General features: G+C 40.9%; 1 protein-coding gene across 4 annotated transcripts in view; it reads left to right on the top strand.

Annotated features, from left to right (window-relative positions):
* The window catches only part of MANBA (mannosidase beta), a 56,387-nt gene that overhangs the window by 17,530 nt on the left and 20,262 nt on the right, over positions 1–18,595 (top strand). For all 4 annotated transcript variants that reach the window (XM_032988435.2, XM_032988436.2, XM_032988433.2 and 1 more), the window contains exons 4-9: positions 808–978; positions 3,626–3,749; positions 6,169–6,344; positions 10,602–10,712; positions 16,785–16,936; positions 18,049–18,166. In XM_032988435.2, coding sequence (XP_032844326.2) covers positions 808–978; positions 3,626–3,749; positions 6,169–6,344; positions 10,602–10,712; positions 16,785–16,936; positions 18,049–18,166 — 852 coding nt within the window. The remainder of the gene's footprint in view (positions 1–807; positions 979–3,625; positions 3,750–6,168; positions 6,345–10,601; positions 10,713–16,784; positions 16,937–18,048; positions 18,167–18,595) is intronic.

Below are 18,595 nucleotides of genomic sequence, written 5' to 3'. Positions count from 1 at the left end.
CTGTATGGGGGATGCTATTTGCTTTGTAATTTTCTGCGTGTGCTACAAACATAAGTGATGGTAGCTGGGCGGCTCATAAGTTGTAAAAAATTGCCAAGACTTGGCTTGTCACAAATGAACACTGTGAAGAAGAAATGGGTATTAGCCATTGGAACCATATTATCTTGATAGCACAGGGTAATTCTGAAACCGAACATTTATCTTTCTCTCCAGCCACACCGAGGGGGATTTTGTGAGCCAGTGAGGAAGCCCTCAAATGCTTTACTTAGTGCTGGTGTAGAACTTGTATTTGTACATTTTGGGGATAAGAGTGCAGGTGGCCTGAAATACAGCTTTGCAGCATTCATGCAAAAGGCAGCTCAGTGCTTTGTGGTAGATAAGCTGACAGCACAGTGTGAGTTGGAAGGACTCCTGTATAGACCAGCTTTCTGAGTTGGAACAAGGTATCTTTCTAAAGATGCAGATGAGTTCTGAGTGTATAAGGACGGTAAAGGTTCTCTTGCTGTCCTTATCCTTCAAGCACTTCTGTGTGCAAGCAGAGTGCTGCAGCCTGCAACAGGGACTCAGTATGGGGAAAGTGGTTTGCCCAGAAACATCTCCTTGTATCTGGAATGTTACTGTGTATTTTCTTTTTTTGGCTTAGGAAGTAGCTTTTATTTTTCTTCAAAATCAGAGCCTGTTGAGACTGCAGTTCAGATGTCTTTGAATAATATATGTGTGGTATTAAAATCGCAATGTAACAGTGATTATAAATCTCATAAATAAATGTCAGTGCTGTAATGATTTCGTTCTGTTTCCTTGACCTAGAGCTTTGATATTACCAGCGTGATCAAGGAGGTCAATTTTGTTGAAGTCCGTTTCTTATCAGCCATTTCATATGCAGCAGAGCAGAGCAGATGTCACAAAGCATACAGCATCCCCCCGGCGTGCCCTCCACCTGTGCAGAAAGGAGAGTGCCATGCTAATTTCATCAGAAAGGTAAGGGCAGAATTGTCTGTCTCTGGCTTCAGGCTTGGAAAGAGGAATGCACCACGTGCTGTCCTTACAGATGTATTCTGAAACCTGCAAAGTCATTTTATAAGTAGGGCATGTTTTTCATTGCAGCTTCCTTCTCCTGTCCTCTCCAGAAATCTGTAATCTAGCATGTCAATAATACAAGGGGCATGAGAAGGCTGAGTTTCATATCTAGGTGATAAGAATGTTTAAAAGGCTGTTTTCATTAAGGAGTCAGCAAGGAGACTTGCTGCTGAGAGAGCAGGATAGCATTGGGAAATGTGTAATCATTACGTTTTGATCCACAGAGTGGGTTTAGCAATGTATGCTGACAATAGGGTTCACTGTTGCAAATACCAGTGTATATTGCCAAGGCTGTAAAAATCTCAGCCAAGCAGCTTTGTGAGTGTTTGCTATTGCTCGTGTGCTGTGCTATTTATACTGGGCAGTTCTGGCATGTCCCAAAAAGTGTTGTCTAACAGAGGACATGTTCTCATCTTATTACAGTGTTGTGAAGTGTGACTTATAAGTACATATTCAGTGAAAAAAACAAGATAATATTAAATGAACGAAGCTCAGAAACTCTGATTTAAGACACGGCTTCACTGCTGTTTAAACTTACTCAAAGTAAACTATAATTTGAGTATCATCTCATGTATTTCTGATAGCTTTGCAGCACCAAGAGACAATGGCTAGGTAATCTTATTTTGGAATTTCTTTTTCTGAGTGTTTTTTCATGTTTGTCTCCACCTAAGTGCCATTCTTGTTAATAATTTTTAATATTTTCAATAAAGTACTTTTAGAGCCTCCTCATAAAAATGACTGGAAACCTGTTAATCTAAACCTGGATGTGATTTCCTTTTGGATTTGTTAATGGGAAGATGGACTCCATATTATCCTGGGAAAATCATTCAGGATTCAGATGTTGTCTTTATTACTACTTTCTGCTACTTTTATTTTCACTAGATTTTAGGAAGTTGGTTAATTCATCCGAGTCCAATGTGTTTCTTAGAAATCAGTGCATGGAGGAGCTTGGAAGGAAGAAGGCACTTAAGCAGCTGTAGACTTACATATAGAGCAGAAATGGCCAGGAATGATTTTATGCTTCACTGAACTACACCTTTACATTTGTAAGGAAGTACCTTAGTGCTTTTCCTCAAAGAAGTAGTTTGACTGTACTTGGAAGCTGCTTCAGACATTTCCAGAAACATTTTTAGTTCCAAGTACATGGCAACAACAGCAGCAATGTCACATTTAAAAGTGAACAAACATACCAGGACATTGCTAAAGTAAGCTGGCTGCTTACCACCTTAAAGTAATGGAGAGCTGATTATACGTTTGAGATTCAGTATTAAGTGCAGTAAACATATCTAAGTCTTAATAAGAATTTGTGGCAAAATGGAAGCCTTTCACTGGTGATGTACTTCAGTGATACAAGCGTATTGTTCTTACGACACACTATTTCTGATAGTGGTCTATGCTATATTGTTAGTGAAACCTGACAATCTGTCAGTGATCCATTTGTTTATTTTTCATAAAGGGAAAATGACTTTCAATCTGACTTGTTTTCTAAGAATATGTTGTCCCTGGTTTTACACTTGAAATAGGTACAGTGCTTGCTTCCTGGAAGGCTCTTTTGCAACTTGATAGGCAGGCAGGCTGACTTCAGCGATGCAAGGGATTGGCTAGACTTGTGCAATGTGGTTTGCCAAAATTAGTATGCCTCGGCTGTAAATTATTAGTCTCTAAATTTAGAACTGTAGGTCACTGTATGAGACTTTAAGGAGATCTATTGTATTTGCTTTGGGGGCTGGGGCTACGTGAAGCTTGGAGGAGCTGAATAGATATCTTCAAGGGATTTGTTAACTAGCGGTCTGACAAAGTTTGAAAACAGCTAAATGGAAAGCACTGTAGATACTTCTGTGCCTGACCAGCATTTTATAATTTTGACAGTTATTCTGATGTAAGAACCAGAACTAAGCTACTTCTCAACCATGTTTTTATTCCATTTGTTTTTGTATAACAGGACCATAAAAAGGGGAGAAGTAGTGAACATGACTGAACTACACAAATACACCAGACATATGCATCTCTTTCCTTGTACTAACATGAGGTGTTACAACAAAAAATAGGAGATAAAGTATTTCAGAAATACTCACAATTTTTAATCTGATATTGTTCTTTTAGAATACTTTAACTTTTTAAATTTTCTGCTTGCTTTGTCTTTTAGGTATACAATTAAATACTGACATTACAAACTAAGATAGTTCTGAGCTGAATTGAGAGCAACTTGCTGACTTGTTTTTTTGATCTTTACTGTGTTTTTTTTTAAGTGGTGGGCTAGGTAGTGTTTTGCTCTCTCACTAATATAAGATTTTGCTATACATGGATGTTTAATACAAAACTGTATTTTTTATATAATATGGGTATATTAGATAAATATAATAGCAGCAGAATGGCAGCAAAGTTATGGACAAGAAATAAGAGAAAATATTGTAGCCTCTTCTGGGTTTATGGAAATTGGAAACATTATTTCAGTGCATTTCTAGATAGCAAATAATTTTTTATTGCTGTTACAGCATCAATCTCTGTGTGAAAAATAGGCAATTGTAACAATCATTCTGTATTCTAGGAGCAGTGTTCATTTAGTTGGGACTGGGGCCCTTCTTTTCCCACTCAAGGAATCTGGAAAGATGTTAGGATTGAGGCCTATAACTATTATCACCTGATTTACTTTTCTTTGACTTCTTTCTTTGGTAAGTTGTGTTACTATTTTTTATTGTTGTTTCACCTTTGGAATATAAACCATTTTATCGTTAAACTCAATTAACTGTCAATTTAGGAAAGGTTCTGTTGTTTTGTTATGACTGTGTAGTTCTTAACACAGTGCACACCCTCTCATGTCTTGAAACAGTACTTCAGTACAGACAATAGTAATTAAAAATGTTAGAATTCAGAATCTTTTTTCGCTTTAAGAACCCCAAATAACTGCAGAAATATATGTAGTGTAGCTGAGGTTAGCCCCTGTTCTCCTGTTTTGAAAAATTTCTTTATTATTGGCATGTGTTTTTCCCAAGACTCCCAATAAATAAGTCTCACTTTTGTCCCCCCTCTATTTAAAACAAAGGCAAAGCTGCTATGGGAGTCTAGCTTTGTGTTGGGAAGACAAATGCACAGTGAGCCGAGTTTCAAGAGCACTGAGTTTTCAGGGCACAACATGAAGTCTGAGAGAGAAAAGCAGTCGTGCTATGCAAGGATAATTTGTTGAGGCTGCAATTTGAGAGGATAGCCTCCTGCATTCCTGCTACCTAACTTACCAAACTGGTTTCCTCCCTTGACCTGGTCTTTGATTTTCATCTCCTTTGTCCTGAAGATCATTGCAGCTGAGCAGAAGTAGTTCATTTTCTGTTGAAACTTTCTGTAAATGGTAATATGCCCTATTGTAGACCACCCGCATGCTTTCTTTCACTGCCTGTTGAGCTCAGTCTTCAGTGAAGTAAAGGCTAGCATGTGAGTCCTCTGCACTGGGTTGAATTTCAGCCCTTGGGAATAGAGTTGTTGTGTATGAATAAAAGAGGAAGACGTCACTCCCTGGCTGCTTTTAAAGCTTCCTGAAATAGCTGCAGGTCTTAGCTAGAATTAACGTGACTGGAATTTCCATGGAAAGCCCCATCACAGGGTCTGTGTGCTCTCTAAAATTTTGTTACAGTAAAAAATCTTTTCTGGTCCCTCCCACATTCCCACACCTCCACCTTCCGGTAGGTAAAGTCTTGCTCTCTGGATAAGCAGAAAGAGCAAACCTCTTTCATTCAGCAGAGTGGTCTGGAACCAGAGCCAGAGCTTATTAGTATTCAAATATAACATTTGAAAAATAAAGAATAAATTAACAACTTGAATTTATGCTGCCTATGCAGGTGTGTTGCTCATCAGATTTGGTGTCATAGCCTCTTGACCACTGAGTCTGTAAAAGCTTCATTGTTCTTGATTTCTGTGCCTAGACCCCACAGTTCATGCAGTTAAGAGTGAGCTGGAATTTCTGTATGCCCTTGGAGGGGAGGGAAAACATACTGTAATGGCTGACCCTTGTGGGGTGGGCGTTTTTTTAACTCCTTCAACATTTCTGAAAATCGGTCTTCCCTGGGTAGTCCTGGGTGTAATATAAACTTGGGAACACATTCTGTGCTCCTCATTCAAGAAAAGGCTGTGAAAATCACAATGTAATTCTTTGATTTTGGAGGGAGCTCTCTTTCTCTCCTGGAGGGAAGAGAGCTAGAATGTATAGATGAAAAGAGAAAGTAAGTGATTAGTAATTTGTGTATACAAAATGTGTCTTAGTTCTAGTTTTCCTTGTTTTGTGTTTTACTTGCTTTTGCTTAGATGTTCATCTGGAATATTTGAAGTATAGAATTAGCCAGGCTATGTTTGTAGATAGGTAATTTAATTGCTGAAGTTAATGGGAAATTTACACATGAATCATGAGTACCCTTCACCCTGGCTTGCCTTATTCAGTAAACTCTGTGAAGGAGAGGATGGTCTGAGGTTACTGTAGAGAGATCTCAGGGAAGTCATTAACTTGTTTCCTCCACCACACTTCTGTGGCAGAAGGGACATAAAGATACAGCCCATCAGGTCTAAACACAATGGGCCCAATTCATCCCCAGCATAACTCCATTCATTTTGTTTAGTGACTGTGGGATGAATTCAGCTCATTTTCTGTTAATACTTTTTTTGTTTCATCAACAAAAGTGATTGTGATTACGTTGTGATTACGATCTTTCCCAAAGAGTACCATGTTCATATGAGTGCTGACTAAAATATAATGTCTATGGGAGTTGATGGGAAAAAACCCCTTCCTGATGAATTGACTGGTGTCATGGTCTCTGACTTTTGTACAGAACTCTGACAAACACCTGTGTGGCTTTTGAATGAAAAAAAGAGAGATTTATAAAACATAAATCATATCATGTAGTTCTCTTCTGAGTTGGTAAATGTAAACACAGATATCAAATGCACTAATCGAGATGATTAACCTTGTAGGTCTGGTTCAAACACAGCCTGAAAATTGTTAAATTTAATCTGAGGTGTTTGAATTGTTTCTTTGATGAGAAATAATGTTAGCTAATAGGTATATAAACACAATTCCTAAATTCCCATTTTTTTCTCCCCCTCACTTAGTAAAGAGTGCTCAGCAGTGGAGTCTTGAAATCGAGTCTATTTTTGATGTAGTCAGCTCCAAGCCAGTTGCAGGTCTTGTGACTGTGAACATTCCCAGATTGCAAACGCAGCAAACATTCAGTGTGAAGCTTCAACCTGGAGAAGGCAGTATTGTGCTGCTTGTAAACATCAATAAGGTAAGGAGGTGTGTGTGGAACCCTAGCCAACTGCAAAGTGTTTCCCCTGGTTTCCAATGTGTCTTTCTGCCTCCATGCTACTTTTCGGCCTGCCTCCCCTTCCTTACTGTGTTCCTGACTTTACTAAAAGTTCTGTACCCGTATGGTATAGGAGAACTGTTCTTTTCCTCGCTAAAAATCTGTGTTTGTGGGGCTACGTGGCTCAGTGTCAGAAAGATGATAAAGCCTTTCCCTTACTGCAAAACAAAAAGATCACATCGTCACCAGCCACTGTTAAATGAGCTATTGAGGTAGATAACCTTTGGATATCCTGTGTCACTTCACTTAACTGACAGTAGGTATGTCTCCCATGCTATTGTTTACTGAACTGATTGGGACTAGAATATACTACGGTAAGCATGGTTCTCCCAGGAAAGAGGAAAAATTCCTCAAATTTCTCAGTAGATACTCTTTCAGATAAATAAAAGCAAAAGACCCCTATAAAGGACTTGTCTCACAGTAAGGTTGGTGGAAATTTTGTTGAGTAGTACTTCCTTATGCTAGCTTGTAGTCCCTTGGATAGACAAAACTCAGGAGGAATTTTAGGGAGGTAAAGGATGCTTTAATGAGGAGAGTACTCAATTGAAAAATGATGAATACACCCCCAGTGATGAAAGAGAAAAGAATTGGTCTGATTACCTTCAGAGAGGGTTGGGAAACTATCTGGTGGCAGGTTTAATTCACCAACTTTATTTAACTTCTACAGAATTTGTTTTGTTTGTGTCTTTTTTAGAAACTGTTGACTTTTATCACACAGGTGTACTTCAGAAAAGATATATAGGCTTGAGAAATGAAGACATCTGTGTCTGTTCTAGTTGACAAATAGGTAGGTGTCTTGAATTCGGCAGTGAGCCCAGCGTGGCAAAAAGATACATGAGCTTTGTCTTGGCTTCCTGCTCAGCGAGCAGGGCGCTGGTAGAGCTGACTGTGCAGAACTGAACCTGACAGCGGCAGGCCCGGGGCAGGGGGCAGGGCGGGAGCCCTGGCAGGCACAGCTGCTGGTGTTCTCCTCTGGAGCCAAGAGTGTAACAGGGGTTGCTGTCTGCTTTGCTGCCACAGGGCACCGTTAGATCTGTGGGTGAGCAGTGCGCTGGGAGCAGGAATCTGGGGCTTCTGATAATTCTGGTAGTTAATAACGTTTGAGAGTCTGCCCTCAAACCTTTGTATGTTTTACTGGCTCTACTGATTTTCTCTATTGCTGTGTAACTCTGCATTTGTTTCCATGGTTTGAATGCATTATGTGTGTATTCTCAAGTTTTCTTGTCAGTTGTTTGAGTAGAGAAAAAGCATGCATTAAAAGCAAGCAGGGTATTTATGTTCTAGTATACACACTCAACTATTTTCATATTTATGTGCTTTGTTTTACTTTGACCTGAAAGCACAGAAGCATACAAACATATGATTTTTGTCATTGTTGTTTTCTGACATGCAAGTTGCACGAGCAATTTCACATACCCAGTTTCACTTAAAACAATCATTAATCTCTGCTTAGCCTTTTCAGGGATTACATTAAGCAGGCACTGCAATGTGAAACTTTAGAAATTATTTTAGTTTATTTAATTGCCCCACCCCCAGCCTCAGAAGAAATCTGTTAGCAGAGTATGACTGCAAGTTTGTGAGGAAGCACTTCCTTCAGAGCAGAGACAACAGTGTTTTGTTATTCTTTATACACAAAAGGTTTTGCTGCATGAATTCACATCAGCTGATTTTACGAGAAGCCCTGCAACATGTTCTCATGTATCGATGAGCCTAATGGGGAGCCCTTACTCTGTACAACAGGCTTGTGTGGTGTATGTTGAATACTGAGACTTCACCAGAAATTCATTTCTAGTTGAGAATTTAGTGCAGATTATGTTGCAAAGTCAGTAGTGGTGTATATCACCTGAGATGTGCAGGAGTCTTCCTGCAAGTGCCACACAAAGTGCTGTGTTGCTAACATGACAGCATTTTGCTTATCAGCTAATGGCGAGCGTGAGGATGACATCATTAGTGGCCAATGAGACACTCCAGCCATGCCAGGCAGCTGCGAACGCTCCCTTGTTGTTGAGGCACACGCTGATTTTGTGCTTCCGTTTGTATCCGTGCAACACAGAGATTAGTACTTCTGCACAAGTAGTTATGATATTTCTATGTTGGGGAAGCTGAGCTATTAGTAGATAATTAATGATTGTGTCCAAGTATGGTACAGCAAAACATATTGTTGGGCTGCTCTCTGGCCTCATTTTATTTGAAAAGATTGAGGCACTCCTTAATGACTCTATTCAGTGCTGATCCCTCCATTGTTTGGTTGCATGCATTATTGCTTTCTTTCCATGATTTTTGTGTTGTGCACTCAACTGGCAAATGTTGGCAATAGGATTGAGCAGCAGAAGTAGGCTGCTGGAATGAAGATATAAATATGACTCTGTGACGAGAAAAATGAGAAAATTAAATCATTCTGTCATCCTAGAAGTAGTTTTTTGATGTTTGTAAAATTTATGGAGTACTAGTGATGTGATCAAAAAGCATAGAGAAAAAGCAGAAGATACTGAAAAGAAAGAATGAAACTTACAGTTTGACACAAAAGCTTGACCTAAGTGAGGCAGTCAGTATGGTCATATATTATTGAAAAGTGTCACCTCTATTTTGAATGTTCTATGTGATAGGTAAAAGGGTCAATGAGAGGAGGGTCATGTTACAGACACTGGTGAGCAATGTCTGCTCCTGACACAGATATTTGAGTTTTGGAGGAAGGTTCTATCCATGTACCTCAGCTGAGGGGTATCAGCTAGACGTGCGCATGCATGTGTATGTGTGCTCAAAACCCTTTGTAGACACAAGATGAAGTGGTTGCCTGGACTTCAGTGGAAGAAATCATATTTCTGTCTTTAAATAATTTTCACTTCAGAACTGCAGCTGGAGAGATCCCAGCTACCATGGCTCAGCTGAGGCACATAAACTCATTAGACTTGTGGTAATTGAAAGATATTGCTATAAGGGAAGAGCAACTGACATCATCTTCCTGCACTTGTGCAAAGCTTCTGACACTGTCTCACAAGACATCCGTGTCTCTAAGTTAGAGAGACATGGATGTGACAGATGGACCACTTGGTGGATAAGGAATTGGCTGGATGGTCACACTCAAAAAGTTGCAGTCAATGGATCAATGTCTGAGTGGAGAGCAGTGACAAGTGGCATTCCTCAGGGGTCAGTGTTGGGACCAGCGCTGTTTAACGTCTTTGTCGGTGACATGGACAGTGGGATTGAGCGCTCCCTCAGCAAGTTTGCTGATGGCACCAAGCTGTGTGGTGCGGTTGACACACTGGAGGGAAGGGATGCCATCCGGAGGGACCTGGACAGGCTTGAGAAGTGGACCCATGCAAACCTCATGAAATTCAACAAGGCCAAACACAAGGTCCCGCACATGTGTTGGGGCAATTCCAAGCACAAATACAGCCTGGGTAAGGAGTGCACTGAGAGCAGCCCTGCGGCGAAGGACTTGGGAGTAGTGCTGGATGGAAAACTGACTATGAACCGGCAGTGTGTGCTTGCAGCCCAGAAAGCCAGCTGTACCCTGGGCTGCATCAAGAGAATTGTGGCCAGCTGGTCAAGGGAGGGGATGCTCCCCCTCTACTCTGCTCTGGTGAGACCCCACCTGCAGTGCTGTACCCAGCTCTGGGGCCCCTGGCATAAGAAAGACATGGACCAGTTGGAGCAGGTCCAGAGGAGGCCATGAAGATGCTCAGGGGGCTGGAGCACCTCCCCTGTGAGGCCAGGCTGAGAGAGTTGGGGTTGTTCAGCCTGGAGAAGAGAAGGCTCTGGGGGGAGACCTTATAGCGGCCTTACAGTGCTTAAAGGGGGCTACAGGAAAGATGGGGAGGGACTCTTTGTCAGGGAGTGTAGTGACAGGAAAAGGCATAATGGTTTTACACTGTTAGAGGGTAGATTTAGATTAGCTATTAGGACGAAATTCTTCCCTGTGCAGGTGATGAGGCCCTGGCCCAGGGTGCCCAGAGCAGCTGTGGCTGCCCCCTCCCTGGAAGGGTTCACAGCCAGGCTGGATGGGGCTGGGAGCAACCTGGGCTGGGGGAAGGTGTCCCTGCCCATGGCAGGGGGGTTAGAACTAGATGGTCTTCAAGGTCCCTTCCAGCCCAACCCATTCTGTGATATCTGAGCCCCAAGGTGCATGTTATCTCTTTTTATACATATTGCTCTCACTTTGTCTCTTGTATGTTCAAGAGTTCTACGGTGGAGGCTTGGTGGCCAAATGGACATGGAAAGCAAACTGGATACGACATGACAACAACTTTCATCATGGAGACAGGATACCAGATTGAGAAGTTTTCAAAGGTGAGCCTTTCAGCTTGGTTACAGCTGATATTGCACTGCTATTGTTAGGGCATCTGCTCTGCATAGCAGATATCTGGAGGTCTTAAATATTTTGCTGGATTGTAATATGCATGTGAAAATGCTAATGAGAAACAAGAGGTTTTTTTAATGTCACAGTGTATGTTTACCTGTTTTCTGGTAGACCCAGCTTCTGTGAACTCCTTTACTCTCATTCAGACTCAGAGATGGCTTACAGTTAGTTGGAAACCTCAAAAAGGAAAAGATGTTTACTTAATAAGTTTTCTATCTCATGAAAAAAAGTACTTTTAAATGTGATGTATCAGGCACTGAAAAACCCTCTTAGATTTCTATAGATTATGTGAAAGTTTATTACTGAGTTTTTTCTTTTTAGTTCAAATTTTAAAAAAATTGAGATAGATACATTCCTAAAAAGCTAACATACATGAATTTATTATAATGTGGTAGATGTGCTTCAGATTTAAGAAGAGATCACATCTTAAATAGGACCATAAAAGCAATATTTAGGGATATTTGCATAAGGGTTCCTGCAACACACTGACTGTATAATTACCTGTTTTTTTTTTACTAAAAAGCCTGGAAGAGGTAATTTTAAATTGTCCATTGGGAAAAAAAAAAAAAAGTCATAGAAATTAGACTGGGCTCCTTATGCCATTAACATATGGAAACAACCAAGTAAATTTACAGATTTATTAGATAGTTCTGATGTGTATTGCTTCACTACAAACTAATGTGGTCACCGGGCATCTAAAACTACTGTTTGCTGTAATGTTTGTGCATGTGAAAAATCCTGTGAAAAGCAGTAGCTTCTGGAGTCCTAGTCTTTCTAGGGCTAGCCCTTAGTTTGATTATGAAATCATAATAATAATTCTTTGCTATTCTTAGCAACTTAATTTTAAAGCAGTTAAAAAACCACACCAAATAAACATTGTATATTTTGCTTGGAAAAACTGGTTGTAGGCTAGAATGCCTGTAAAAAGCAAAATTCAGTTGTTACTGTATGAAAACTGCACAATGATAGGAAAACTAATTGATTCCACTCAGGTAACTGCATCAGGATATTTCATAGAACCCTGTGGCATGTGATCATAGGGACTTAATGGTCTACAAAAGATATCCAGCAGCCTCTTCTCTTTTTTCTTCTTAAGGGGAAGGATGGGAAAAAAAGCAAATGCACCACATAGTGGGCATTATAAATTAACTAGCATATGAAGCCCTTACAGATTCATAGTGTAAAGTCTAGTCTTCCTTCACGTGTTGTGCAAAGCTCTGTCTTGGATTCTGAGAGATACACACACAGCCCACCACCCCCATCCCCCGCCCCGAGCTGTACGAGTGGAAAAAGTCTCCATTTGCAGTTTTTCATGTTCTAGCACAATTTGCTCTCATATCAGCAGAACTGAATAGCAACATTCATATTACTTAATAAGAACTCAGAGTAGCTCAGGAGATACAATAAAGGATAAATGTTTCTGAAAGTTGTTGTTCTGTTGTCAGTTCTGATGTCCACCTAGTACCGTATTCAGGTGGAACACATTTCTCACCCCCACCCCTCTTTTTAAAAAGGGAAAAAAAAAGGGTGAGACATTTCACAAGTGGTTTGTCTCCATATGCGTATCTACATAACTTTGGACAGGTGAAAACTAAAGGGCGAGAGCTGTATGTGTGAGAAAACACAGCTTGGTCTTATGTCAGATTTGGCTACCCTTTACTTGAACTGCTCTGGTTTCTGACAAGTTAGTGTCCCAGTATTGGCTGAGATAGAGTTAATTTTCCTCCTGCTAGCTGGTACAGCACTGTGTTTTGGATTTAGCATGAGAATAATGTTGATAACACACTGTTTTAGTTGTTGCTAAGTAGTGCTTATCCTAAGTTAAGGATTTTTCAGTTTCCTGTGCTTTGCCAGCAAGCAGGTGGGCAAGGAGCTGGGAGGGAGCCTGGCCCCTGAACCAGCCAAGGGGATGTTCCACACCATAGAGCATCATGCCCAGTATATAAACTGGGGTGAGTTCTCAGCGTTGGGGGGGGCTGATCGCTGCTCAGGGACTGGCTGGGCATTGGTCAGCAGGTGGTGAGCAATTGCATTGCACATCATTTGTCTTTTCCTGGGTTTTATTTCTCTCTCTTTTTTTTTTTTTTGTCTTCCCTTTCATTACTATTATTATTATATTTTATTTCAGTTATTAAACTGTTCTTATGTCAACCCGTGAGTTTTACTTTTTTCCCAGTTATCCTCCCTATCCCACCAGGGCAGAGTGGGGGAGGAGGAATGAGAGAGCAGCTGCATGGTGCTTAGTTGCTATCTGGGGTTAAACCACGACAAGTAGTTTCCAAAACATTAACTAATCCTTTGGGAATATTTTTGGGTAGCTTCCCATTATGTACTTTCAGGAGCTCTATAGACCTCTAGCCAGCTGTGCTGGGAACCTCTTTGCCTGAGGGAAGCACGCACTTACTCCTGTTGAGAGGATCAGAAAACCAAAAGAGAATAAAGCCAACATCCAGGACAGAGTTGGTTTTGGTTTTGTTTTGTTTTTCTATTTGAATACTTTGGTTTAGAGTTTGTTTCTCAGGGTAATATGAAACAAAGTCATAGTCAGAAATTATCTCAGAATGAAATTTGTTTTCTTGAGGGAAGGTCTATGCAGTCTTGTTTGCTATTGATAAGTTGCTTTTCTCCTGCCGTGCCTACATCAAGGAATTTATTACCTCTTTCATTGCCTCATAAGGCATCTGCTTGCTTTTCGATTTTGTTTCCCCATCTTTCTGTATGCTTACTTCTTCAACACGGTAATCAGAGTTTTTTATTTCATAAGGCTCTCTTAGTACTTGGAAGATCTTAACCTCTAGCTTTTTTTCCCTCCTTCTCTTTACATCCTCTTGCCCCTCCAGGCTTTTTAGTGTGACTTCCAGAAGTCCTTCCTTTTGGCTTTGTAGTTTTCACACCGCTTTCATGCTGCGTGCTAATTTGTTAGGTCACTGGGGCGTTCTGTGATCTTATTTCAGCTCTAGGCATCTTCATCCCTATTACTTTTCTTACTGCTAAATCTGGGAATGCCAAATGTGATCCACAGGTCACTTAACTGGATACAAAGCCTTTGTATATGACTTAAAAAGACAAGTATCTGTTTCTTAGTTGTGCAGAGAGCCAGCTGATTGGTCTGTAGTGGCTAGAGAGCCTCCTCTGTGTGCTTCAAGACAGGGAGAAATGATCAGTCTATCGTTCAGATTTCAAGGTGGCCAAGGTCTCAGTAGCCAGAAAGGCTTGTAACCAAGCATGCTAGATGCTAGTTGTCTCCCCTTGCCCTTCTTTTACCCCGCAAGGCAGAAGGAAGCTACTGTAGGAACAGGAAGAGGTGCTGTGTTTCCAGGTGGGCCCCTGGGGAGCAATGGAATGGGAACACAAAGGCACCGAACCCTGGTGACCTGGGAATGTGAGATGGGGCTGAGGAGCTTTTCCTCTTGCTCCTGCTATGGGGGTGGTCCTGGCTGGGTGTTTCAGCCTCTCAGATTGCCTTAGGTTTGGCCAGTTGCATGAGTTCCACTTGAGCCTGAATAAAGCAATATCACATTACTTCTGTTAGTAATATAAATACTCCATTATCAACGTACTCTAATACAGTCCTAACCTGCCTGATGACATCCATTAAGAGTACCTCCCAAGTACTTTGGGAGCTCCAACTATAAATCCCATTCCATTTTCTGCCACAAAAAAGACCTACACTGGAAACTGAGGAGTTTTTCTCAGAGTAATTGAATTCACTGGAGGAAGGTCAGAACTTTTTTGCTAGTGTAATACTCATTCTGTAGTTTTTCTTTTGTAGCCTTCAGTAATTGGGGTAACCATGAAAGTTTTGAGATGCTGGTTATTTTTTTAATTCAACTTCTCATGTTAAAATAAATCTGCAAAATTCTAGGAATGTGTGTAGGACTCTTTTTCTGAAGCAAAGTTTATCATGCTGGTCTATATTCAACCAACCCAGCAGGCAGTGGGATCACAGTGGAAAAAAGGCATGGCACACTGTCCTCAGCACGTATATGTGCACAGAGATACTGGACAGGGAGTCTGAAATGTCCTGTCAGTGGTCTGACTTGGTAGTTTTTCTCTAGCTGAGAATTTCTTCAGTAGTACAGATGCTGGGCCCTGCTTGCCATTAATCCACAGTTGCCCCTGGGGCAACGCTGTAAAACATTGCAGGACTTGGGGCAAGTCCCATTGTTTTATTCACTCAGTTTCTATGTTTTGGTCATTGCCATGATGCAGATGGGTTTACTTTGAGGTCAGTGATCTGCAGCCTCCAGTCTTGCATCTAGTTTGTCATGTGTATTGTCTGTGTCCGAGTGTTTAATTAATAATTGTCCAGTTGACTGAGAAGCACCAAAGAGGAGGCAAAAAAGGCAGTGATTTTCTTTGTCTTCTCTACCACTAGAAATAATTTGCTGTCTATCTGTATGATTTTTGATAAGCTGAAAGTTTAAAAAAACACAGTTTCACAGTGGGATTAGTCATTTCCCATTTGAACTTCAGCCTTGTTGGGTGTGTGAAATGAAGAATTACATTTTATCCTAAAGACAGGTGTATCACTTGCACTTCACTAGGATAATTTTAGCCTCATTTACTAACAGATACTTGTCTCAACTGTACCTTGTGGCAGAGAGAGAACAGGCTGTACTCTACAAGCTGACCTTTTGAAAAGGTATAGCAAATACTCATCTGAGAGAGGAGTGGTTGCTGTTTTAGGGATAGTCTCAGAAAGATGAGGTTCCTGCCCTCCTGTCCCAGACTTGTTGCTTGGTGTGAGTTGGCTGAAATTCACTGTTAGCTTTCCTTCACTTTATTTAACTTCCCAGTTCTCTCCCTATGACAATGAGCAACAGGTACCAGAAAGAAAACGCTTTTTCTTTTTGGCCTAGATAAGTTGAACTGGAACAAGGATGCAGGAGAAAAAGAAGTCTAAAGCCTCCCTGAAAGAGATGTTTTCTGTAATACTTTGCAGCTGCACAGGAGCCGAACATGGCAGCTGCTCTGCATCTGCCTCATGGCAGGTGGGGAAGACACCTCTACAGATAAGGGATCAGTGCAAAGTCTTATTGCAGTCAACTAACTGTTCTCTCATGACTGTGGAACTGACTGTGTTTATGTCAGTGCAATCAGGATACCCCTCAGAGCAGTGTTGTTGCTTTGACTGAAGCAGAAAAAGTCCGGAATGTTTTCCTGAGAACTTTTCTTCTACCTGTAGCAGGAAGGAGGAATGTTTTCTCGTTTCGGCATCTGCAGTACACAATACTAGATATTAGGCTGAAAGAGCCCCCACAGAAGTTTGGCTTCTGCTTGAGAAGTGCTTTTATCTGGAATGACTTTTAATACCTTACACGGAGTTAGTGGTTATTTAGCTGAACTGGTCTCTCCGAAACCTTACAGCTGATCATGCTGTTCAAACACAGCTGCGATGGCCAGAGGGCCCTTCACTTCCAAACCAGCATTTGTGTTTGCTTGAATTTTTTTTTTTTTTTTTTTTAATTTAATTGCTGCACCTATTAAAAAGGCATCATTTCAGGGCAGCAAAAAAAGATTTTGCTTTTACTGAATGAACCTGAAGTTAGGCATTAAGGGACGAGACTTACAGCTGAGCTGTTTCAGTCTCCCTCTGTAAGGAGAAAATTGCAGATTAAATGGTGTGTCTGATCTAATGCAACCGCTGTATTCCTCTTGCTGGTCCTCAGCTGGACTTTTGACTGAATTCTGCAGCAACCAAACATGCACCTGTCTCTTACATATATACACGTGTGGACATGCATGCTCATTTGTGCATGCTTTCTCTCTATCTCTCTTAATAGTAACTTTAAAAAGTGAACAGGTTTATTGGAAGGATTCTTTTTAGCCCTGTTACAGTGTTTTAATCAAGCAGGAATTTAGAGATGAGACCATGTCTTTTGATTCCTTGACAAATTCTAAGCTATGTTCAGTTGAATCCCTTTTGTAATGGTTTTCTTTATTTATTTTGTTTTAATTAATTTTTGTCTGCTTTAAATCTAAGTTTCGTGTCTTTACAGGCCTATTTTCGGACAGTAGAACTTGTTCAGGAACCTATTCCTGGCTCACCAGGTCTGAGTTTCTACTTCAGAATCAATGGCCGACCCATTTTCATTAAGGGCTCGAACTGGATTCCAGCAGATTCTTTCCAGGACAGAGTGACCTATGACACGTAAGCCACATTTGATGTTCTCTAAAGAGAAAGGATCATGTTTCCCTCCTCCTGATTCTCTATCCACCCTCCATCAAAGGGTGACACTAGCATGGGGAGCTCCTCTCAAGGTCGGACACTAATTGTTGTGGGTTGGAGGCCTCGGAATTAGGGCTTAATTATCATTAATAGATTTGAGTGATGTTCAAGGCATGTAAGTACAATAACTGATGGGAATGTGGTTGGTTGCTGTCCACAGGTTACTGGCCTTTTGGGTATTTTTAGGGATGACCCTCAGGCTGTCTGATCCTATTGCCTAGGACACGTTCATTGGTACTCAGAGGAAGTGCCCTTCAGCCATGTCCTAATCTGTCTTGTGCAGGGACACATAAGTGCATAGTAGCCTCTCTCCCGTTTTCCCCCTCTGGTCCAGGCTTCATGGATTTCAATATCACAGCACCCCAGAGATGCAGATGGGATGGGGGCCATGCTGTACTTTGTCTAAGCTTTGCTCTGGGTAGTTGGGGAACCAGGTCAACGGGGCGTGCTGCAGTGTGCATTCACATTCAATTCTGAGGCTGCCAGCATGATTAAGGAAAAATTAATGGAGTCTGAATCCCTTAAAATGAGATTCAGAGTCTCAGTCTTCCTCCTCCCTCTGTCACTCCCCCCCTTCTTGCTATGCATTGTGGAACTCAGGAGGAGAATATGGATTTCCAAACGTGTTTAAAAGAGGATTTGAATTCAAGTGATTGATAGTTAAAGCAAGTAATATCTAAGGAGAAAAAAACAACCCAATTAATAAAATACAGTATTTCTAAATCTGGTCCTGCCAGTACTTCTGTAAAAGCACTTACTTGCCTGTGTCACTCCATCTATTTCGTAAGTGTTAACAGGACCAAGTACTTTTTCTGCACTAAAAATTGCTTTTTGAGATCTCTGTCCAGACATGCAGGCTTAGAAGTTATCAAAATAGTCTGGTTTGTATCAGTTATAAGACTTAGACTGCCTGCTAGTGATGTTTGGGTGGTTTTGGGTTTGTTTGTTTTTTTTTTTTCGTGTATAACCTTAGAAACTCCTAAGTGATACAAATTTCACAAAACTTGTATAGATTTTGTTTTTGTATTTGACAGATTATGGCTACTCTTGAAGTCTGCAGCAGATGTTAACATGAATGCACTTCGTGTTTGGGGAGGAGGAGTATATGAACAAGATGAATTTTACGATATCTGTGATGAAATAGGAATAATGGTAAAAACAATAAACACAGAACACATTTAAAAACTGGCAAGAACCTGTAAATAAAAATCCACTCTAACTGAACAGCATAAGAGAATTAATACAGAAGTTCTAGCCATCTTGCCAAAGGACTTTGTAGAGTACCAACCTGAGAAGTCAGATCAACCTGATTTTTTTTTTTCTTTTAATTTTAATTTGGATGGTTCCTGATTAATGGAGGCTGGCTGTTGAAACTGGGAGTGATATTTTGGAGACTTTTTATTAGAAACCCAGCTTGTATTTTCTGTTGTAACTAGGGCTACAACTCTGTTCCTCAGGCATCCCAAATTTCCTTCCTAGACCAGAATCTCCCCTTCATCCTTCCTTCCTTTTCTCCCCACTGTCTTTCCCCTCCCCTCCACCTTCCCACCTGCCCCACCCTTATGTTTCCCTAAATCAGAA

This window comes from Tyto alba, unplaced genomic scaffold (genome assembly GCF_018691265.1).
Source record: "Tyto alba isolate M040663 unplaced genomic scaffold, T.alba_DEE_v4.0 Super-Scaffold_6, whole genome shotgun sequence".
NCBI classification, from domain to species: Eukaryota; Metazoa; Chordata; class Aves; order Strigiformes; family Tytonidae; genus Tyto; species Tyto alba.
Note: the sequence above shows the minus strand (reverse complement) of the source record. Positions and strands in the feature narration are given on the sequence as shown.